The sequence below is a fragment of the Pristis pectinata genome, chromosome 22 (genome assembly GCF_009764475.1).
Source record: "Pristis pectinata isolate sPriPec2 chromosome 22, sPriPec2.1.pri, whole genome shotgun sequence".
Lineage (NCBI taxonomy): Eukaryota > Metazoa > Chordata > Chondrichthyes > Rhinopristiformes > Pristidae > Pristis > Pristis pectinata.
The window spans coordinates 20,455,244-20,480,567 of record NC_067426.1 but is presented as its reverse complement, the minus strand read 5'-3'; the positions used below and the strand labels follow the sequence as shown (position 1 = coordinate 20,480,567).

The 25,324-nt window shown below is 36.3% G+C and overlaps 1 protein-coding gene across 1 annotated transcript; it reads right to left on the bottom strand.

Annotated features, from left to right (window-relative positions):
- Positions 1-1,494: 1,494 nt before the first annotated feature.
- Positions 1,495-25,324, bottom strand: psmb2 (proteasome 20S subunit beta 2). Its single transcript, XM_052036369.1, has 6 exons — positions 25,143-25,324; positions 20,625-20,747; positions 16,194-16,264; positions 3,861-4,023; positions 2,325-2,374; positions 1,495-1,678 (listed from the first exon to the last, which is right to left on the bottom strand). The coding sequence occupies exons 1-6, from the start codon at positions 25,231-25,233 to the stop codon at positions 1,577-1,579; spliced, it is 600 nt and encodes a 199-aa protein (XP_051892329.1). The 5' UTR covers positions 25,234-25,324; the 3' UTR covers positions 1,495-1,576.

Here is a 25,324-nt window from a genome sequence, read left to right as displayed (position 1 = left end):
TAAAATTCCAGCACTGTATCTGCCTTTACATTAAAATGTTGGGATAAGTAGTACAGAGAAATTAAATTCAATATATTAGCTTTTGCTGGTCCCTCATCAGGGGGATGATTTACTTATAGGTAATATACAGCAGCTGTGGTTCATCTTATGTCAATCAATGACAACGTCCACACACCATAGACTCGCCCAAATCTGCCTGTGAAGGTCAGCCTTTCAAACAATGAGTGATATTTGTTTTAAGCTTCAAACTAATTGTAAGCAATGGATCTTATGCAATTAATAGGTTTAAATTAATCTCAAATTTGATTAAAATACTTCTGCAATAACAAATAATGATTCAAAAATGAGTAAAGTAACTTTTTTACAAGAATTCTGAATATTTGTTATAACCGATGGCAGAACAGAAAAGAGTAACGTCTTTATAAATTTTATTTAACAGAAAACAGGTGTTTAGACCTTCCAGTAAAGTAAGCTGGAACCAACAAAAAAAAAATGGGGAATTGAGGTAGGACAGGAATCCTGAAACCCAGTTCTATTTCAGTGCAAAGGTAATCATCCTTTTGTACTGTTTGATGGATTTGTTTTTTTTAAAAAAAGATTTAAGTACATCAGTGTCCAGTTGGTTGGTCATGTGTGATATCAACAGAACATGATAACATTTTCAAATGAGTGAGTTTTATGCTTACAAAAATACAGGCCAATCTCCAGCATAAAAACAATTCACTTTTAGCATGTCCAATCAACAAACACTCCTAGTTTAGGTATTACTGCAATAATCTGATCCTGTTCACCTTGCTCTGTTGCTGCAATAATGCAGCATAAGAATTGTTCATTAATGCAAAACATCACCTCCTCAAATTTAAGTGTATGTAAAAGATGTAGTTCAAAAAAATAAGTCAAAAAAATCAGAAAGATCAAACTGGCAACCTATTAGTTCGAAAACAATCCTTTGCAGAGTACAGGTTGAAACTTGCTGGTCCAGCAGCACCTGTAGTCCAGCATGTTTTGGATCTGTAGTATGGATCTGTGCTAATTAACTAATTCTAACTAAGATCTAACCAAGATATAAAATGAACTAAGATCTGTACTAATCTGTAGCTAATTAATTGACAAGTGCAACTTTTACAATCTCAGCAGGCAGCATTTCCGACTTACGGAAACTTCAAGTTACGGACAGTTCTTGGAGCCCTCCAGCTTCCATTTCCCACATTTATCCCACTGTACTTAAAAAGAACACTTCTCCCCCTCAGAGGATGATGATCTGGGGGCAATTCCTGTGAACTGGCATTTTTTTGTGGCCCAGAACTGGTCAGGTTCCAAGAATGTCAGACTAGAGTTCCAACCTTTATTTCAGAATTATTCACTTTGCATATTTTCTGCAAATTATTTTTCTAATTGATGTGGCCAATTAATGTTGTACCAACATAAATGTGAAGTGCATAAATCATGTGCTTGTGCGTAAGCGAGGTCATATTTTCAAACAAACTCCACAACTTAGTGAACCTCAGGCTTTATTGGCTCGTATACATAATACATTTCTACAAGTAAAAAAAGGCCAAGAAAAAATTAAGTAAAATTATATCTGTGACACAGAAATCTGTGCCATATCATGAACACCATCCTTATCAATGATCCGAACAGTGAAGGAGGGAAGGTTCAGAATAAATCGTTTCTGGATCTGAAAGATAAAATAATTACAAGTGAATCTGACAATTTCAACTAGTGATTAATGTCAACTGATGCATTTTAATCATATACAAGCTCAATATGGAAATAACATCCGGCAGCATTTATGAAAGATGGGGTACAATGGAGTAACAGGGCACACAAACATTTGGTAATCCCCATATCACCAGTGTATGGAAGAGCAATGTTTTTAAAACAGGAACTGTCCCTTCATACTGTGTACCGAGGTTTTTTCCCTCTCCTCAGAAAATCTTGAAAGCAGCATTACAATTACATGGGGAAAAAAGGGTCACATGAGAGTCTATATTCCCACTCAATTGATACCAGGATGCATTTGCACAAATGAACGATGTGTTCACTCCCTAGTGTTTATCCAGAGCAGCTGATAATTTCAAAACTCAGTAAAAGCTAAGAAGCACTGTTTAAGGGAATCCTCTGTCTTGAACTGACCTAATGCTACCTGTTCAGAGCACCATGAGAAGAAAATTACAAGGGCCAGACTGTATTCTCCTCATCGTTTTATGTCAACGTGTGAAAATATAAACATGTGCAGCAAGTTTCAAAAACCCCAGAGGTGAATAATGTCTTTATAAAAGAACAAATTTTCGTATAGAATTCCATTCAGATTTGGATCTCACCTCTTGCAAGCATTTCTTCAAGAGCTCCACTGCCTCTTCGCGCGTGAGATCTGCAAACAGATTGTTTCAATTCTGAAATCTTCTCAAATAAAAACAAGCCCCCACCCCCTCCCCTTACAAAATTAAATAAAGTCCAGACTAGAAAACAGAAGTTATCTGACTCACAGCTGAACACAGTCCATATGTAAAGCAGGGTTTTTAAACAGAATCAGGCCCACTCAAACTGCAAGCTGGAACGAATCAATTAGTTTTTGGAAATCGAAACGCATCAGAATCCGCCTCCTTTTCCTGGTCCAAACCCGGGAAAAGGACAGGCACCTCTTAGATTCAATTTATTACAAACAGTGTAATGAGCTCCATCTGCAGATGCTGGCTGCACTTAGCGCACTTCTTTCACTGGCCTCCTGCTGAGCATTAGATTCATCAATGCAAGTGACACGTGCATTTTACTTCTAAGAGCAAAGACCTGTGCTTATTCTGCCATAAAGATCCGTGATGTAGACAATTCCACTTAACACATTGACAGCAATTTTATTCATTGGATGTTTTAAAAATTCAAGGTTTTTAAACTCTTCCTAGCTCTACTTAAAAGAGGGAGTATTGTATTATGACCACAGCTAGTTCAAAGTCCAGAAATAGTGAAAAATGTGATTCCAGAATTTATTTTAATGGTCAGAATTCTTTTCATTTATTTTACTAGTAAATGTAATTTCAACTACATATGTACAATCCCAAATAAAAGTTTTTCCCCTTCATTTGAAATGCTTCAGACGGATTATCCAAAGGTACTTTGGAATTTACAAGATTAAATTCTAATTATGAAGGGATTATAATGTGTGTTTAAGAGGGTAAAGGAGAAAAAAAAACATGGTGAGGATACTTCTTAAATTTCTTCTTTCCCTTTTCCTCTCTTCCAAATAAAATCTTTCCACATATCTTAATGATAGGTGCCCATACAGCTTCAGTTTTGATTGTACTGTATGCTGATAAAAACTTAAATTGCCGACAACAAAAATTAACCAAACAACTTAATTTCAAAATTATCTGGTACATGAAAGACTGATTTCTACCAGCTTTGCACAGCTGGCTTCACTAAATGTACATTGGCTGCCTCAGAGGAAAGAATTTACTTCCTTCTGGAAACTGACCTTTGGACTGGCATAAAGTTAACAACTATACCCTGCTTAGCTACTAAGTATTAAAACAGATTAAGTTAAAAAAAAACAATAAACATTGAATTAGTGGACCAACCGTTCTGTTGAATTAAGGAGTCAATGTTGACTAAATCTGCATAATTAACTGAACAAGACAGAATTGGAGTGTCATCAATGACTGACAGTGGCAAAATGCAAGCCTGCTAGAAAAAAATAATGCAACCACAGATCATCATCATTATGGTGTAACCAAGGGTTTTGCACAGAAAACATTTCCAATTCTGTGATGCAAAACAGCTTAAAAAATCTATTTGGGGTCGGAACATAATGATTCAGTTACTTAACGTGATTACAATATTCTCTTTACCACAAACACACCCACCTGGTTTGTAGTATCGGTCTAAGATACTGAGTGTCAGGAAAGCTCCATATCCATGGGCAGCAAAAGGTGCTTTAGCCAAAGCTGCCAGGTAGTCCAAATAGTAAAGTGCAGGTCCCTCATGTTCATCACAACCAGCTAGAAGCATGTTCACATGGTAGGGCGTCTTTAAAACAAAATGGGAGGAGCATAATCACTTTTCAAAAACAAATCGACTAGCTTGTGATAAGCAGCACTGAGAGTACATTCCAGCTGCATTGCTCACATCCAGATTAACTATTGGAATGTAAGCAATTGTTTTAATTTTAGAATTAATATGGCTTCTTGACAAACCAAAAGTACTCAGAAGCACACCCAACAATAGAAATGATTATGGGAAGTGGAGTTATTGGCTAAGTACAGTCATTGTTGATCAGAATTAAAATATTCCAAGTATCAGCAACTAAAGATATTGAAATAAAAATAAATCATTGTGATTTCCCTTAGATTCAATATCCAGAAAATATATTGCTGTTTTCTTGCTAATTATTAATGGGAATTGAAGTTTAATATGTGTGTACAGAACACAAAATATTACATTACCAGTGTTTCAATGGCACCATACCTCTCTGCTGGATCTAATTTACGGTGGAGCTTGAGAAAACTATCAATATGAAGGTTATACATATCTCCCATTTAAAACTGTTTACAGCTCTCGATCTTTGCATCCACAACCTGGTTAAGTATGACTTGTGCATTATATCTATTCTTCAACATTTAATGAAAGGGGAGAAACCTTCACTCTTACATCCACCTTTTTACAAGTGAATATTGCTAATGCGGTCCAGAGTGCAGAGTTTGTAAAATGATAAATGTTACAGTTGTTCATGTACATAGAAAACCTAACCAACTATCCCATGCATTTCCAATTCACTCCCTTCATGCACTTACTTTGTATTTGTCCAAAGTGTTGTTTTTCCCCTGGCTTTAGCTGCTAACAAATAATTCATAGTAGACAACAGGACAGTGAGTAATGAGGTAGAGACTGAACTGAAACATATAAAATTACAAGTGACCTAAAAAGAGTAAATAGGAAGGACCCACTTCCCTTAGCAGAGGTGTCCAAACCAGGGATAGAGATTTAAAGTAAATGGCAGGAGGATCAGAGGGGAGACGAGTAAAACTTTTTCTCTGCCCAGGGGTGGTAGGGATCTCAAATTCACTGCCTTAAATGGTGGCAGAGATAGAAACTCATCATATTCAAGCCACACTTGAAAAGGTAAATGGATTTGTGACTAGTATGATTGTGGAGCTAGTGCTGGAAGGGGGCATTAGGTTGGGTAGTTCTTTCAACTAGCACAGACGTGGGCTGAATAACTTTTTTCCTCTGCCATGAAATTTTTGATACTGAGTAAAGCAAAGTTATTGGTAAACAGGCATAAAGGTTATGAGGTAAGTGAGGCAACAGAACAATGTATATTTTGTGGAAAATCATGATTACAACTTAAGAGTGGAATGAGAACACCACGTACTGCAAATTGTGTACTGCAATACACCATGTACTGTGAATTGTACCCAATGTATACACTCAATACAATTCACAGCTCCACAGGCTGTGCAAGCCCCAAAGTCTTAATAGATCAAATGGGCAGAATAGCTAATGCAGATCTACGACAAAATATTTCTCTCATGCATCCAAAAATGTATCACCGAATGATTTTCATAAAATAGCTACTGCATGCATCTTATGGGTGGCTTCACAGACTCTGCAGCAGTTCTAAAGTACTATTTACAAAAAAAAAACATCCAGAGATCCTGTTTGTATTAATTTTCCAATCATTCTAAAATAATTCTCCGTGTTAATTAAAATTAGACAGCAACTTCCTGATGCTGAATACTGAGAATAAAGAATGAAAAATTTCCTGCCAATTAAGAGATTATATTAAATTCAAGCACCTAAAGAAATGGAAGCAGCACAGGAAAATAAACAAGAGGAGTTAAGTGAATGATGGTTAACAAATTAACCGTGGAGGCTGAAGACACCAACAATTATAACTCAAGCAAAGATGGAAATAGCTGCTGCCATATCCAAATCACAATAGATGATCAATGTATCAATTTTAAGAATATACAGTCAACTAAAGCCAGCTTTAATATATAATTGAACAGTCACTAAAGGTATTCAGTACTCAAAACAAAAAGATTTAAGTAAATTATTGAAAGTTAGTGAGGAAACTGAAACAACAAAAGGCATGACAACTAAGCTAACAGTTTAATAAAAAAATTAAGAAACAAACAAGATAAGAGGCACACTATTGATGGGTTTCTCTGCGACATCTGGTGAAACAAGCTAACAGTTTGGGCAGAGAGTAAGGAAGTATCCCACCGAGCGGTGGAGCAGGAGCGTTAATCTCATATTGGACCTCTTCCAACCCCCAGCAGCCATAATTAAACCTTTAGAAGCTTGCACCAACAGCCGGCACAATTTGAGGAATAAAATACTGATGAAGGAAGTTTCACTGACTAATTTTTTTTGACCAATCACAGCAATCCATTCCAAATAAACACCAATTTACCCCAACTTATCTAGAATGGCGACGTAACTTCAAAATAAAACCAAGTCACATTAGATCTTTAGTTTCTGCTTTCGTTAAGAAAATAAATCTAATCATGGGTTGGAAATTCAGGAATAAACACAAAGCTGCCGTTTTACCTTCAGAGATAATTTATACAGTATTAAAATTTTCTGCATGTTAGTTTTGTTTTAAATGGCTCAGGTACTAAAACTACTTGATGATAATCAATTCCCTTTCGAGTTTTGTCAGATTTCCCCCAGTCCTAATGAGGAAACTCACGTGGGGCTTAGTGCCATACCACAACTTGCACGCTGAAGCTACCAGCAGAGTTCAAGCTCCTTTTACTGAATTTAGATTCACATACAATTTTTCTCGAACGGCTGCACCACCAATTGAAATTGTTTTGGTTGAGGGAAAAAATAAATAGCTCAACTCCAGACACCCCTTGGAAACCGTCAACTTCACCCCATGCTACATGTGAAGAAGCCTATTCTTTGGTACACTGGAACAGGACAGACAAGGTTGCCAACATGGAGAGGTACGTGCAGACATAACAGTCAGGATGATTTGCACCCTATGGCCCAGGTTAATAAGCAGCAAGCAACAGATGCGTTTTTACCTTCAATGAGGATTATGACACAAAAGAATGACAAAAGACATGCATGCAACACTTTATTAGCTAAATATAAATAGCTTTTACATCATTCAAGACCATACTAATTCCTCCATCACCTCTAGTTTGAAAGACAGTAACAAAGCAAAGCTTCCTGTACTTGTTTGAGAGAAAATAAATCTTTAAAGTGTCACTTGAACAGGGTCTTGCATTAGAAAACTGCAATTTCATAGCTCACAAATTATATTGACCCAGTTGGTATTTTCCTCTGTTGCAGTGCAGAGGTTTGTAACACTTGTGCAAATGTGCAAGTCCCTGCACAGACCACCGCAGATTTTCCAAATGCCCTCAAACAACTGCTCCTCATGAATCCAGTGGTGAAGTGTGAACTTCCACAGATTTTCTAGCACTCAAGGTGGGTCAGTTTAGATCTGGTACAGGAAAAGCAAGTTCATTCATTTGAATGGAGAAGAGCAGCCACGAGGGAGAAAGGCAAGTATAAAGTTATTTTACTTCTCATTTAATTTAATTAAGTATTTAACTGCCTCTTAGCATTTTAAATATTTAAGTGCTATATTAACAATATTGTTTTTAAATTTAAAGGAATATAATACAATACTTAATTTTTAATAGTTTTTGAATGCTTGTGAATGTCAGAGACATTTACAAACATTGTCTTTAACAATTAATAAACCTGGCAAGGAGTCTTTAACTAGCCATCAAAGCAGTTCTGAGGCAGGGCTTGCTTTTCATGATTGCAAGTGCCTTGCACTGTGCAGAGCCTCACCGATGAACTCAACATCTTGGAAGTTTGTGGATGTTTGTGCCAGGGAATCCACTCCAGGCCAAGAGCTAGTTCAGTGGGTGGGCAACCAGGAGCTGCAGGAATCTTGGTGTAAGTTACAGGCCATTGAATTGTTATAACAAGATATTCCTCCCTCAAAACCATAAAGTTACAATGAAATTTCACATGGCGACATAGATGGAAATGACCTGTAGATATATCATATATGCCTAGAAATTAGTCCTTAACCAGTAGAGCTGAATGTGTTGATAACAGCAGCAAGTTGTTCTCTACCTCCAACCTCCAGTTCCAAAGCTGTCTTTCTTCTGAGTCTGTGCACATTGTGACAAAATGAGGCCATAAGAATCAATATTTGTAAACAGTAAACAAAATTGATGCAATATATTCTTTCTCCAATTCTCTACAATAGTAACCAAATCACAATTTATAACAGAAAAAGTAATGCAACAGCTTTGGAAGAAAAATATTTTTACCTCTCCCCACCATCCCTCAGCCTCATCACCACCACATCAAACTAGAGAAAAGGCAACAAAGATTCTAAATCACATTATTAGGCTCCAGGCATTAACAGAGGGAGGAAAAAAAACATGCCCCTCAGTTCAAATACATTGTTGGGGAATTAGCCATTCGTAGTTTAAAAAAAACAAATTTGAATGAAGTAAAGACATTATTGGTTACTATTCCTGTAAGTGAATTAGCATTTCCCCCTGGAATTGTAGTTAGCTGCATGTTACTCCTAAACAATTAAGTGCAAAGCAGCACTGGCCTAGATTGTTCTAAAAGAACACCATATGGGTCACAGAACTCCGCCTTTATTGCAGTAAACATGAAGCAGCTTTCAAAATAGATTTGTTGAACTTGAATATTCTGGGAGAGGTTTAAAAATTAATAAGAGCAGATTTTTCAATTATGCTCATCATTGCTACCGAGAACACTTCAAGAAATTGCTTAATGATACTTAGAGACAGGTCCGATTTTCTGAAATGCTGTGCTTTGTATGCAGATATTCAAATATTGAGTACTTATGAAGCAGAGGAACAAAATTGACATTCTAGGATTTACACAGGATTTAATCTAGTAACATTCTGGTGTATAAATTGGGGAGAGAACCACACTGACCCGGATCAGGCTCTTCAGCCGATTGTTGTGTAGAGAACTGTCAGCCAAAGGCTTTACATAGGTCAGACTTCCGCACCTGCATGCTGTAATGCTAAAGTATGGAACGTGCTGGAGGTCAGATGCTGCCACATTCTACTTCCTGCTTTGCCACTTGATACAGCACTGAATCCAAGGGCAGAACTCAAACTTGCTGAGCATCAAGGCCAGATGTACTTTGTATCTGAATCCTTGGCTTTATGCCAGCCAAGACTGGCACATCTAGTGCAAGTCCACTCATAAGAATGGGGTCACTGACTTGAATAGAAAAGGCAAGTGGAATTTTTTTTTCCATTTTAATTATGTTTAATGTTTTTAATTAAGTTACATCAGTCATGTGTTTTAATTGAAGGTTATTTTAATTAACTCACTTGAACTGTTTTTAAATACCTCCAGTTATCAGAGACAGTTGAAAACACCCTTAACAGTGAGCCAGTTAAAGATCAGAGTAGTCTGGGGGTAGGGACTGGCGACCTGCCGAGACCTTGACGATTATTGCAGACTGCTCTGCATTTTGGAACCACATTGGGAATGGGGCCTCCAATTCATTGGACCCACAGGGTTTAAGTGGGCTAGGTAACACAAATTCATGCCATGTCATGCACAATTTGGCCTACTTTATTAACATGTTCACTGTCTTTACAATAACTACTAAGCAAATGTCAAATGAATACACATACATCATTAAAGCACACCATTTAGTACAACGTGACAGTTCCTCCCATTACACATTCTTGCACCAGCATTTAATTAAAATGGCTATATTTAATGATTTCCTATGTACTATGGATTACAGGCACCTTATAATCCTGACACATTATTACTCTCTGTATACAGCAAAAGAATTAACTTCAGCAACATTTTCCAAAAATAAAATGACTTAAATTACCATTTTACTGTATTTTATTTCAGAGTAGAGGTAAAAGACTAGATTTGTTGCCATGAATGGATAACCTGAAACATGTTAATTAGGATATAATGGCAAAAGTTGGCCAATCATTAAAGGAATGCAATGTACTGATTTTAAGTTTCAGAATTAAACTTCAACATAAAACTCTTAAGCTTTGATGTTATAATCCACTTGAAGCTTTGCAAAATCAGTTGTTTCAATGCCAGGAAAAATTTTAGTCTCCTATAAAAATTCTATAGCTTAAAATAATTTTATGGTATATCTGAGCATGTCCTTTGAAGAGCTCAAGTAAAATATTTTACAATATTTTGGTGTCTTTCTAAACAATGGAGGTCCTTGCAGAAGTTTCAATGCTTTCTTCCAATTACACCATATAGGTCATTCATACTATTTGAAATGAAAATAATTTTGATTTATCTAATCAGCAATATAAATTTGGCAGTGGGGTGCTACTTTCCCACTTAATTCTTCAATTCCTATTACTATGCCACCCCTCAGCTTCTGCTGCAGCTGTAAGTAGCCAAAGAGCACAAGAATTTAAAGCACCAGAATTCAAAATAAATACATTTAAAAGGCAAGCTCAAATTTAATATTAGTTGCTTCAAGGATAAAAATCCACAAACAGAACATTCCAAAAACTCTCAGAAATAACAGGCATTTCTAAGTGCTGAATGTATTCTAACAATTTCACAATTTGCTGCCACAAGCATTGCTCATTGTTGCCTACAGTCGCGGACAGTAACCGTTAGATTGTATATTTTTCTGAACAATCTACTAGCTTGGCAATTTGTTACAGAATCAAAAACTATGTGGGTACCAAGGCTTCCCATGCATTTAATACTTAATCTCCAACTTCTATCTTGAAAATCCCCCTGAACAATTTCAGAATATCCAGAAGCTTATAGTAATATTGCTCTATAATAGTCATATTTATTCACGAACATTAAAAAAATGAAAATTTCAAATATAGAAGCATGGTACAGATTACTTATAAAAATGTCTGTGAGAATACATTTCAGCATAGTGCCAAATAATCTTGAACTATTCAATCACCATAATGCTCCATATTCCTTGAAAGCAAAATTACTTGAGAAGAAAATTTAAGAAATGAAGACCGAAAGGGTACTACTTTTACAGATGCCAATAAAAATACAATTCTTTCATATACTAAACTCGCCTGTGAAAGAAATTGTCTTAAGATCTCAAAGAAAATCATTTCAAAGTGGATAACAAAATATCACGGAGTGTAAAGTACAGAGTTTAAGCGGTACAGTATATTAAAAGGAGCTAAAGATGAATGAAATATCACAACATCATGAAATGTAGTGTGATATATAAACAAAGACTGGCAAATGTGTTAAGTCAGTGGGTAAGTGATTTATGCCACCTTTTTAAGATTGATTAAAGATGCAAAAACATTGGCAGAGACAACCCTATAATGTGATCAATCCTGTGTAGAAAGTACCAAAATCATTTGGAATGGAATTTGACAGTTAAACTAAACAACATGAAAGGCAGAATTCGAGTCTTGGCCCTGGCTGCACTTTTAATATTGCAGCCAATAGGGAAAGCTGCAAAAAGTATAGTTGGCAATTCAACTCTACCAAATGCAATTGTTTTAAAGCTGCACTTTTGATATCTGATTATTCAGATGCAAAGTCTGTTTAGTGTATGGGGCCATTCAGTGATGAGAATTTGCTCAATATCAGAGTCAGTTTGAAAATCATCCCAGAAAAGAACAAGAGGCACTAATGCGACATAATTGTTCCATCAAGTGAACATGCAATACACTTCACAGATGCAATAGGACTAGAATTTTCTTTTAAAGCCAAACTAGCCCCTGAATGAACCCCTCAAATTTTAAGCATCTTTAGGCTCAAATAGCACCAGAGGATGATGCTGGAAATAAAAATACCCTATTAACTGGAATGAACCTTTTCATTTAAAAGTTTGCACACCCTAAAAAAAGACAAATGGACACGAATACTAAATATAATTGGAGCAAGACTGTTTTAAAAAAAATCACATAATAACTGATGTTAATTCCATTTCTTCCTGCCTTAAACATACTAGCACATAGATTGGAGCTGTGAGGGTGCCAAGCATCCAACTGAAAAAAAAAGCACTGGAGCTAGGAAGGAACAGAGATCCAGTTTGTAACTAAAAATAAATGCCTGGAACTCAGGAAATTTGACGGTTCAAGGCTAGGATTTTGTACATTTGTGGAATGGGGGTTAGCTGAAATATTTAAATATGAGAGACATCTTATAGAGGTCTAAAATATAGGGGTGTGGCATTAAAATCCGATTGTCCCAAAAATGTCTATGATGGCCACTTCTGGGAAACTTGTTTTAATTTCCCCTATAATTCAAAATAAACAGTGAACAGAGAGTAACATCAGCCTTGTGTGACTGCCACAGAAATCATATCTGTCATTTAATAATGCATCATCCCAGGAAATGCACAGTCAAATTTTCAGAGTAAAATGTCCCAGAAACTATCATCTTGCATTTCATTCTGGGTAGTTAGGTATAAAGATCTCATAAAAGTTTCATGCAATTGAATTGTAACCAATACATTTTGTGGCTTTATAAATGGGAGACAACTATTTTAATTAATATTTAGAACAAACCATTTTTTCTTTCTATTTTAATTAAAAACACCTTCCAGTAGCTAAATTACATTTTATTATCAGAAATCAGTCTTCTAGCTTTTAATCAGACTTTAATCACTGTTTTAGTTATATCCGGAAACAAAATGCTTAATATTACATCGAAATTAAACCAATGATAAACCTATGGTGTTGCAAGATTGATCTCCAGACTCACACTGCTTGTACTTTTATTTATATTTAATAATCCAAAGACTGTGCTTTTACACTTCTAAATCTAAACTGTGAAATAATTGCAGCTTTGCGAGGTTAGATTTAGTTCAGAAAGTACAGATTAAACAGAATCACTAAGTGGCATATACAAATGAAATTTTAGGATCTTTTTGCTGGAAGGATTTGTGGCTAAAAATTGGGAAAACAAATTTTCCATCTAATTTGCTTGTATTAAATGCTATTTTCCTCCAGAATGCAAATAATAATGATGATAATCATATAATGCTTTTAATCAACTTGTTTCTTCCCTCTCCACAGATACCGCCTGACAGAGTATATCCTGCATATTCAGTTTTAATTTCAGATTTCCAACTTCTGCAGATCTTTTAGTTTTAATAATTATATGGATCACTGATTTCACAAATGTTACCATCAAATATGCACAGTTTAAAATTATGGTGATTATACTATCATTTGACAGTATATATATTTTAAAAAAGACAAATCTGCTCATCTTTAAATGTAAAAATCATGCCCCAATAAATTAAAGTTACAAACTCATTTGTATGTCTTTACAGCAGGTTTGGAATGTAGTTGGTGACAGGATGTCTGGAAGAGAGCTAGATGACTGGATTACCAGGAGTTAACACTAACTCAAAGGCACCTGAACTATGTTAAATGTCTCCCTTAGTATGAATTTATGGAAAATGCATACATTACCTATGAGTGTACTTGACCAGCACAAAATTTCATGAAACACTATGTTTAAATTCAGTTGTGTGTGGTGATTTATCTTCTGCACTTATTTTTCTAAAGTTGAATATTCAACATATTTCATGCATTGCAATAAGTATTACTTGAATGCTGCCTAAAAGATTTAGAAAACTTTTTCCAAATTTCCTGAAAGGAAATACTGCATGTCCAGGTTAGGTTGTGTAGAGCCTTTGTACATGTTCAGATGTTACCATTAAACAAAATAACAAAACTAACATTGACGTGATCTAAACCATAGGTCTATTAGCTGGAAGATTGACACATGTCTGAACTGAGAAATGTAATTTGAACGAGCTGAGACTTGTTTAGTGTGATGTCACTATGTTACTGTTCAGGATTCAATGTGCACTTAACCATGTAAGAGTGCCATTCTGTCAATAGTGAAATATTTGGATTATGTTAACCTATTTTTAATAAGGAATGGAATATTTAAATCATATCTGCCAACCATTTTTACCCACCCCACAATCATTTCAAATTGTAATCTGAAAATAGGTTTCACACAAAATACCTGTTCACCAATTATCCAAGTTAACATGCTCTGACATTAACTTATTCCAAAACTAGGGCAAAAATATCAAATCTTATATTATAATCTACACAATTGCTGTTCTAAGAATACAAATTTGAGACTCCAGAGGCTAACACCCTGTCAAACATACTAAGCATCATGAATTTTATCACTCATGGGGGCGGAGTCAGTAATAATTGCAGCTGGTTGTGCTGCCCAGAATCCAGGATAGGCAGCAACCACAGCTCTGGGAAATAAATGCTGTTCCATCCTTTAACTCATTCTAAACACATTCTTCCATTGAGATCACAATTCCAATCCACCAGGGAAAATTAAACAGCTGGCTAACTAAAAACGTTAGGTGTCAAGGGAGGGCAAGGTTCAGTGCCAATACAACATCATCAATTATGGATAATTTAATTGGGATGTTTTGCCCACCCTTCTGTGCAAAGTGCAATGGGGGGCTGATGAGACTAGCTGATTAGATGTCTGTCACTGATCATGTGATTAGCAACATATGGCACAGGTAAATGCTGTGAATGGTTTGAGCTCCCTTGCCAGAGCATTGCAATTGTGACTTGTTACAAGTGATTAAAATAAATTCTGTAATAAGGTAATTAACAAGATTTTGGTTAGTGGAGGTCGTGAGGTGCAGCTGAAGTCCCCAGTGTTTGATCCCCACAGCCTGCCTGTGCCTGGACTTGCCCAACAGCCTGCCTACTCCAGATGGACTACACAACAGGGGGACCACTGGCATGGACAGATGTGTTTTCCTTGAAGGGTTGGGGGAAAGAGGAGCATGTCTTTTGCTAAAATACTTGCCCAGGCAGATGCATTAAAGCCAGAGCTGAAGTCTACAGTAACATAATACAATTTGCAGACAGTATATTCCAAAAGGGTTAACAAAAATATTGAATTTACAGAAGTCTAATTTAAGCATGAGGCTGAGGTGGTTTTTTCCTTTTATTTTCATTAGCCCAACCAACAGCTGTTTTAAATAAAACCTGTACAGTAGCTTTTACATCCAACTTAATTAACCCACTTGAATCAACTAGGAATTGAAAACACCCAATGAAAACCTACACAGAAGAACCTGAAAATATTGGTAAGACACTGCAAAATGGTACATTGTCGATTTCTGTGTATTATGAAACTCCATGATTTGTACCACTGACAGTTAATTTTGGCTCTCCAGAGGAGAGACTCCCCTGGGATGAAAAGACAAGATTACATGTGCAAGATACATATTTTTCAAGAATGAAGCCAATCTTTGACATAAAAGGACAATTTAGGGAGTCAAGAATGTTAACAGAATGCAGTAAAAGTTCACAACCACAAATACATCAACAACAGCTCAATAGCTACAAATATAATACGTTTTCAAAGCTTTACTGGCAAACTGGCTATGGAAAGCTAACTGTGCAAACCACAATGTGGAGTGGTATTCTGTAATGGCAGGTACAAATAGTATGTTAAGTGGCATACCCTGTTTTTTTGGAGGGGCAGTGGGGGTAAAATGGAATATCAGTATTCATATCTTCAAGTTTTTAAAAAAAATTCTTAACTGACAAAAGAAAATTCAGTGATCAAATCTGATACCATTCATAGGTTCATTAATATTATTTCTTGGTCAAATCCCAAGACAATATATGCTTGAGAAGGACATCTTACAAATCCACTCTCACTCACTTTCCCTTACAAATAATTTACCATAATAATTATAATACATATAGATGCTCTGGCAAAACAGAAGTGTGAATGATATTTGAACTAAACTAGCATTGGTACTGTAAACTTGAATTATCCTAGTTATGTTATGATATTATGGGTAAATAACATTGCTCTAGTGAATTCCCATAGGTTCACATTTTATGACAAAATGGAAATTACTCAAAGGGACTAATTAACTATAGGACTAGAAACAGATAATATAAACTTCTTTCATATTCAACAGAATTCAAATTAGTTAAGTGCATTACCTACTCAATTTAAAGACTGCAGAACAGAATCTCAGGAAAAGAAGATTACTGGCCAAGTCCCTCAAGTGGAAAATGAGCAGATTTAACGGCTCAATTATGTGCTGTAACATTATAATTTCCAATCTTTAAATTACGTACTTACCTTCTTTCTAAAAATATATAACTTAGATTGTTACTAAAGCCTTTAGTAGTTATATTCACTTCACTTACCCGGCTTCGGAGGTACTCTGCTAAGTTTTTACGAGTAAAGTTAGCAGCTGCTGTAGGAGACAGTTCATAACCTGCAAAGATGAAACAAGGATGAATAGTCTCCAATTTTATCTGTAAATTGATATTTAATTTTGAACTAAACTGCATTGTTTTCTTTCTTTTTCATAATAACACCAAACTCCTTGGCAGAACTTTTAAAATGGCCAGTGAAATAGCTGATGCATTGGTTTTAATTTTCCAAAATTCCCTGGACATGGGGAAGGTCTCATTAAATTAGAAAATAATAATGTAATTCCTTTATTCAAAAAGGCCATAAGAACATCTGTCATAGGGAAGCTGTCAGAAGCCATTATTAGACAATATAGCAGGGTACTTTAGAAAACTTTAAGGTAATCAGACAAGTTGATATCTTTTAGTGATGGGGAAATAATGTTTAACCAACTTACTTAAGTTCTTTGAAGTAACATGTGTTGTGGATATGGAAAACAATGGATGAACTATACTTAGATTTCCAGAAGGCATTTGATAAGATGCTGCATCAAAGATCACTGTAGAAAATGAAAGCTCAACATATAGGATATATATTGGTATGGACGGAAGGCTGGCTGGCTAATAGGAAACAGATTTGGCAGAAATAGTCTTTTTCTGGTTGAGAAGATGCAACAAAAGATGTGCCACAGGAGTCAGTGCTGGGACCTCTACTTTTTTTTTTGCAATTTATATCAATGACTTGGATGAAGGCAGCATGAAGGCTTGGTTGCTAAATTTGCTGATATCACATAGGTTGCAAAGCTAGTTGTAAAGATAACATAATAAAGCTGTAAAGGGATATAAAGAGATTAAGTGAGTGGATAAAGATCTGGTAAATGCAGTGCAAGGTTGAAAAATGTGAACATGTCTATTTTGGCAGAAAAATAAAAAATCTACACATTTTCTAAATAGTGATGGAGCACAGAGCTTGGAGATGCAGAGAGATCTAACTGTCCCAGTGCAACCCATCTGTCATTTTAAGTGGAAATGAGAGATCTCATGGAACTATTCAAGAGTAGTATCCCAGTCAACAATCCTCTTCCTAAAACTCTACCAAAAGCAGATTATATCATGAAGGAGCACTGGGTCAGTTCTGGAACTAAACCTGTGGGATGTGCAAAACTTACTTAGCCCAGTTTCAGTTAGGTAGTAAGTAGAATTCATACAACAGTGTGATAAAGAAATACTTCATCCACATACAATATACTTTCCCAGAACTTGAGATGACAGTTTATACTGTAGATACAAAGTGCTTTGAGAGCACGCCACAAGTGCTCAACTTTCATGAAAAGCAACTGGACAAGCTTGCTGTTCTAAAAATACTGTGAGGGGAGAAAGCACAATTAGTAGAAAAGGCAATGAAACCTTTACAACAGTATTGCTGCAGAAAGTGCACATTGATTTTAGGTCTACAAACATTTGGCAAGGGAAAGTCAATAAAGCTGATCTTAAAATAAAGATTTGCACATATAATACATGAAAATATCAGATTTCTTTCAGAAAACAAAATACATAGGAAATTGTAGTGATCAACCTACCCAATGTAATAAAGTTAATGTACAGGCAGCACTTTGACCAAAGTGGTCAAAGAACTACATAGTTATATAAAAAAAAAATGAGGAAGTAGTAGTAGTCAGGAATATGAATTGAGATGGCAACAGACCTACTGGTCCTGTGGAAAGGTACCCCATTGAAGTGACAAGCCACTTTTCCAACAAATAAATGAGAACTGGGATGTCTTTGTGTAAAGAAATACCGTCAGCAAAATATCAACCGTTATTATAAGTATAAAAACCCTGACCTAAAGCACTGAGAAAGCCTACAATCTCTTACAGATATGAAAGCTATGATTCATGAACGTAAACATACAAATGTGACAGAGTGCCATCGACATCATAGAATTTAATTCAATTCAAGGCTAGGTTACTTTTCTATTAATAATGAATACTTGAATAAAACTGACAGAGCAACTTGTCCTTTCACTGATAAGAGCCAAGATGGTGGTTGTCCAAATAGTCCAGTAAAATTAGAAACATTTTATAGTAGCTGAATCAAAATGAAAAATTACAACTATGGTGGTGTAGTAAATCAGAGATACTAGGATGCAGCATTCTTCTACAAGTTCAAGCAGTTTACAATACCAAGTTCAGGTGTCACTTCTGGCCATTTGGGAATGGAGCTGCTTAAAGCCCAAAGCCACAAACAGAATGCACATTTGTCCTATGTGTTTCTTAAAATTGCAAAGGATGCCAAGTGATAATTTATCCACAGTTAATGAATCAACCTACCATTAAGTCATTTTGCACTGTTATGGTGGAGTATTTTAAACAGTTTCTCTAATCCTGGGAAATACAGCAAAGACCAATGCATTCATAAACTATGGCCGACTTATTCATCATTCTCTAATGAAGTCCCAAGATATGGGTGAATGGCTGCCTAGTCAATGCTTTGAGTTTCTATCAGATGCAGAGAAGCTGAATAACCTCTCCCCTATATAGAGCGCTGGTTACATCTTATTCTGAGTAAACTAAATGTTATTCATTCATATTCTCATCATAATAATAAGACAATTTGTTGCAGAATTAGCTTGAGATGCTAAACCAAGTTGATGATGGTGTATCACAATTATGTCCATTTTTAACTATTTAGCCTTTCAACAACTACTCAATGAAAAAGGCAATTTTTCCAATGAAAATTAACGTTTCCAAATTTATTGAAAATACACCAAGAAAGTTTATCCCCAATTTCCTTTGTTTCCATTTTATGCCTGTTCAGTTAAGATAAAGAACTCACTGTGTAGTGAACAGAAGATAAAAGAACCAGCATTACAATGCCCTGGTGCACTAATGTGAATTGCCACTAGCTAGTCTGAAAATTGATGCTCATGCTAAGTCTACTGGAAACTGTATATATTTAAGAAAAAAAACAGGTAATTTTGAAAGTGTGCACTCATTACACTTTTATGTAGCAATGTAACAAATGAAGCTCTATACCAGGGGAACGAATTTAAAATTGCATTCTTTAGTCAAAGTAGTATTTCAAATTTCTTTACAATAATCAACAATTTAAGCCAACAAAGTATTTGAACATTTGATTGGTTACTGAATATGCCACTTATTGAACCAAACTATTTGACTGACTGTGCCTTAATTTCAATCCCAGTGCATGGAAGCAATTTCCAAGTGAGTACAGAGCAAGTGTGTTAACAGAAACTTAATCTCTTAACTGTTAGTTACCGTGCCGAAATAAATAATTGAATAAGGGATTTATTTCACCAAAGCATTCCTAACTGAGGAAATCGTTAGATTTTAAAGCCAGAATTAAAACAGCAACACAAAAAGTATCTCCAGAATTTTGACACCAAACGATTTTCCAAACATTCATTATCAAGAAAGAATGCAAATTATTTTTCATTTATTACAGTGATGTTAAGACAAAGCATCTATAAAATGTACTCATGCTCCAAGTCAATTATGGGTGACCCCTGCATTACGGAGTTGGGGTTGTGGTCCTAGAAAATGGTCCGCATTGTGATTTTCTGTATTGCAAAGCTACATCATCTACGCATGTGTTAAGAAATGCAAGTTGGGGGGAAAAAAAATTATATTTATTTACTTACCTTTATTTCACCTACATAATCTCTGTGAAAGCAAATTTTATTCTGTTTCTTATATATTTGGGTACTGATTTGTGGATTCTGTATGGGCGAATTTCTGTTATCTAAACAGCTGTAACACAGGGGTCAGCTACATAATATTGGCCTTGGCTGTTAAGATATTAAATTTTAAAGAATGTCCAAGAATAGACAAGCTTCAATACACTACTTGTAGAAGATAACTCAATCTGACAATTCGTCATCAGCAAATGCAATTTCAGTGAACAGGAATAATGTTGCAACAAGAAACAAAATTAAAAAGATGCAGCTCAGGAAGTTATTATTGTCACCTAAGAATATGAACTCCTGAGAATTTTGCACCAGTTGATGTGGCCAAGCTACCATTCCAGGTATAAAAACTTTGAGAACTTAAGCAACAGAAAAAATAAAAATAGCATCTAATAAACAATAGCACAGTAGATTAGATCAAATAATGTTGCAACACAACATTGCTCGGGATATTTCAGCTACTGAACATACTGATTAGTCTGTTCTCTCGTAAAGTTTGTTTAAAAATGAATTTTTTTTTGCCCCAAGACCCATGGTCCCACAATGGCTTTAAAGTTCCAGTTCAAGGGTTGCCCAAGACTAGGTGAAACACAAGTGAATACTAATAAAAGGTGCCTCTTGATAAAAATTTTAGTCACACTTTCTCAAAGTGAATACACTTCTATCAATACTGAAAAGTAAACACTATTTTAAATAATGTTCTGAGCATAAAAGGTGAATGAGATACAATTACCCACCATTTCTCATTTTGTAAAGCTGTACATTTTTCTGAATGTATTCTGCAAATTGGACAGTGTCTCCAGCTTCTCCAACACACAACAATACGATCTTCTCACTTAGTTTAAACATTTTATCATAATCTAAATGAAACAAGTAACAGTTATAAATCACACAGCATTAACATTAAAATCATCTGGATAAGTGGAATAAGATCCACAGAGCTAAAAGTTTAACTCATGAACTAATCACAGAAAATAATATAATATTCACTGAGAGGACAATGTGACTCCCTCAAAACTAAGTAATTCTCAAAACTGCTGAGGCAGGCAAGCTTTATGCCATTTGACACGCACTTCAAAATTCAAATAGCTCTAATTTTTTTCCCCAAAATCTACAGCCATATCAAATTCAGAAGACTAAAGAACATCCAAGGACATTTAGATTTTCAGCTTTGAAAAGACTGCCCGAATTGGATACAAACATTGAAACATCCAACAATGAATGCCTCTGAAATTTTTCCTGATTCTCAGGGATCCAGAAAATAAGAGACTTGAATCTTTACAAAGAAGGGGAAGAAATTGTAAAGTAAAATAATTATTGTTTTTCTCTCTTTCACATCAGGAGGCATGGGATCCAGGGAAACTTGGCTGTGTGGATTCAGAATTGGCTCGTCCATAGAAGACAAGAGGGTGGTGGTAGATGGAGCGTATTCTGCCTGGAGGTCGGTGACCAGCGGTGTTCCGCAGAGATTGGTTCTGGGACCACGGTTCTGGGTGATTTTCATATATGATTTGGATGAGGATGTGGAATGGTGGGTTAGTAAGTTTGCTGATGGCACGAAGGTTGGTGTCATGGATAGTGTAGAAGGTTGCTGTAGATTACAACAGGATATTGATAGGATGCAGTTCTGGGCTGATAAGTGGCAGATGGAGTTCAACCTGGATAAGTGTGAAGTGATGCACTTTGGAAGATCGAATTTGAAGGCAGAATACAACGTTGATGGCAGGACTCTTAGCAGAGTGAAGGAACATAGGGATCTTGGGGTCCATGTCTATAGGTCACTCAAGATTGCAGTGCAGGTCGATAGGGTCGTTAAGGCATATGGTGTATTGGCCTTCATTAGTCGGGGTATTGAGTTCAAGAGCCACAAGGTAATGTTGCAGCTCTATAGAACTCTGGTTAGACCACACTTGGAGTATTGTGTTCAGTTCTGGTCACCTCATTATAGGAAGGATGTGGAAGCTTTAGAGAGGGTGTGGAGCAGATTAACCAGGATGCTGCCTGGATTGGAGAGCATATTTTATGAGGATAGGTTGAGTAAAGCTAGGGCTTTTCTCTTTGGAGAGGAGGATGAGAGATGACCAAGATAAGAGGCATAGATCGAGAGGACAGTCAGAGACTTTTTCCAGGGTGAAAATGGCTAACACAAGGGGGCATAATTTTAAGATGACTGGAGGAAGATATAAGGAGGATATCAAAGGTAAATTTTTATTTACACATAGAGCGTGGTGGGTGCGTGGAACGCACTGCCAACAGAGGTTGCGGGGGCAGATACATTAGGGACATTTAAGAGACTCTTAGATAGACACATGAATGATAGAAAAATGGAGGGCTATGTGGGAGGGAAGGGTTAGATAGATAATAGAGCAGGATAAAATATTAGCACAACATTGTTGGCCAAAGGGTCTGTACTGTGCTGTAGTGTTCTATGTACAATGCTTGAATGGAAGCCTTTAAAGTCTTTGTTGATGGCAAACAATTATAGCTTATACAAAATGTTAATCTCCATTTTGTCTCTTTGAGACTGGCAGTTCAACATTCCTAGCTATTCTTTCACTTTCATTTTACTTAAGAATACTGTGTGCAGAAGCAAGACCTAAAATAACATATGTGAAAGGTGATGATTGGGATGTAAATATTCTGGGTCAATTAGGCTGTGGTAGCCTTTGTGTATCACGTTATTGCTGAGAACTCTTCTATGTATCAAATTACAATTTACATTAGAGCCTCTGAAGGTTGCCCTAAAATGCAACTTTTAAAAATAATCCATTTTAAACTTCCAAAGGCAATAATTTCAACGTTCTTTATAGATGTCTTCTTTATAGCGTTCTTTATAGCATTCTAGATGCCCACCATTGTGTATTTCAGAAAACTTTGTTATCTTCAAAATGCTTTGCTGCACTTGGAGCATGATGTAATAAGTACTATGATTATTTTAGAAATTATGAACAACTTGTTCACAGTATCAGCAGTGGTTAATCATCTATTATACAATTTTCAGATAAAGAATCAAATATTCAAATGTATTTAATCCATTTATTTTTAAACATGCCCAAAAGATTTTTTTTAAAAAAGAGGATTTAAGAGGACTCTGGTTACACTGTAATCGCTAATTAAATGTGAATTAGGTGCAAGGTATGTTTTAAAATTATGTTTGAATAATTACCTGCAGGCAATGTTGCAACCTGTTTTAACATTATAACAAACAGTAGAGAAGACACTGTTCTAACATTTCTGTGATCAGCATTTTAATCCACAAGTTAAAGTGTGAAAACCAAAGTTATTTACTGACTTAAAGAAAACACTAGCACCAATCACTCACCCATAATAATATCAATGATATGATTGCACTGATGGCTAATTGGGTCTTTATAATGTATACACAATTAGTTTCTTATTAATCAAATTGCCTAGAACTCTCACAAAATTGAAGGTGCATCATCTTATACAAATGACTTTCTATACAGATTAATATAAAAATCTGACAGATAAATGGCAACACATAACAGCAAAACACCTCCAGTAGCAAGCTGGTTCCTAAGTTAACTTGTGTCAATGTTCTCAGATACTGAAAATCTATTTTGTTTCTTTTTAAGAATGGAAATTTTAAATCTATTACTTCAGATGAATCAAAATCGTGCTGCCAAAGTCTATGAAATCTAAACTCACTAAAATCTACAATTCTACCAGCAATTAATTTTTCTACCATTTCACCCAAATGGGGAGAACACATCTAATTGTTTGGCACTGAAATACATTACCTATTAAAGTGCTGGGAACACATTACATGGCAATTTTCAAGCAGAGTTGCATAAACTACTGGCCATAAAAAGATTCATAAAAAATGCCTTTCATATTACTTAGATTTACAAAGTTGGCCAGTTTCTCTGCTGTACCTTTGGCCCACCACATCTATTCTGACCTTTTTGCCCATCAACACTAATGCCATTCTTTTATGTCTTGCCTATTTATTAAGTGCCTGTCTGGATGCCTTTTGAATGTAGCAACTGTATCTGATTCCATAACCTCCCCAGCAGTGCATTCCAGATATCAACTCTGTAAAAAAAAACATTTGCCACTCAGACCCTCTTTAAAACTCCTGCCTCTCACCTTAAATACATGACCTCCTGTTTTTGATAACCCAGCCATGAGAAAGGGATTCTGACTATCTACCCTTTCTATGCCTCTCATAATCTTGCATTCAGATCACTCCTCAGCCTCCTTTGCTGCAGGGAAAACATGCCTAGCCTATCCAATCTCTCCGCATAACTAAAGTCCATTCTAGTGAATCTCCCCTGCACTCTCTCCAGCACAATCACATCCTTCCTATACTGCAGCAACCAGGCTGCACACAATATGCCAAGTGCAGCCTAACCAATAGTTTCTTAAAATTGTAACATAACATCCCAACTCTCACATTCAATGCCCCAACCAATGAAGGCATGAAGGTAAGAATGCCATATGCCTTCTCCACCATCCTATTGACCTGGATTGCCATTTTCCAGGAACTATGAATTTGGACCCCAAGCTGTCTCTGTTCATCAACATTCCTTAGCGCCCTATCATTTACTGTATACACCCTACTCCTTTTTGACTTCCCAAAATGAATGATATTGCATTTATCAGGATTAAATTCCATTTTTCAGAATTTCACTTTTAGAACATCTCAAGGAGTCCAATCACCGTTGCCAAGTAGGAAACAATTTGCACAAAGCTCCCCAAACTGACCGAATAACTCTTTTAGGGAAATAAAGCCAGAAAATGCTGCAAGTGATCTGTAGGTCAGATGCTTCCTCATTCCACTGCTTGACCTGCAGAGTGCTTGAGCATTTTCTGTTTTTAATTACAGATTTCCAACATCTGCAGCGTTGCGATGTTTCAATTGCCTCTGTTAGTGACATTAAGGGATCCATATTGGCTAAGTCACCAATAACCTTTAACAAGCGTTAACTTGATAACTGGCATTCGGCTGTTGGGACGACAGGTCTTCTTTGTACTCTATGTGCTCCCACTATAGATGCTGATCGACATCCTGAACCTTACCAGAAATTATTTATTTCTAACGCAGTTTATTTATGGTTTTCCACTGCGATGCTCCCAGAAAAGAAAGCCCAATGGCCAGGTCAGGGAGCATTTCTCCATTCCTGGGGGCAGGTGGTATCGCTGCTGCAGCGCCGGGCCCGGAGCCCTCGCTTCCCGCGGACAAACTCAGGCCCAACGTCGTGCCGACTGCCCCTCCCCAGTCGCCGCCTTACCGTGCTTCATGGCGATGATGCTGCTGGCAGCCACAGTGTCAGACGCCACCAGCACAAAGTCCCTGCCCTGAATACCGACCAGGTACTCCATCGCGGAGCCCGCTCACCGACAGTCTGTGGATGGAGGCAACAGGCGCGGAGCAGCGGCCCTGTGAGACAGCAATTCACTGCCGGCGCACGCT

What these genes read in the sequence shown, in the direction of transcription:
- psmb2 (XM_052036369.1), bottom strand. Translation starts at nt 25,233, where the DNA reads ATGGAGTACCTGGTCGGTATTCAGGGCAGGGACTTTGTGCTGGTGGCG. An exon ending in CATCATCGCCATGAAGCACG is followed by an intron (nt 20,748 to 25,142) that starts GTAAGGCGGCGA and finishes TGTTTCATTTAG; the next exon opens with ATTATGATAAAATGTTTAAA. An exon ending in CAGAGTACCTCCGAAGCCGG is followed by an intron (nt 4,024 to 16,193) that starts GTAAGTGAAGTG and finishes TTTGTTTTAAAG; the next exon opens with ACGCCCTACCATGTGAACAT.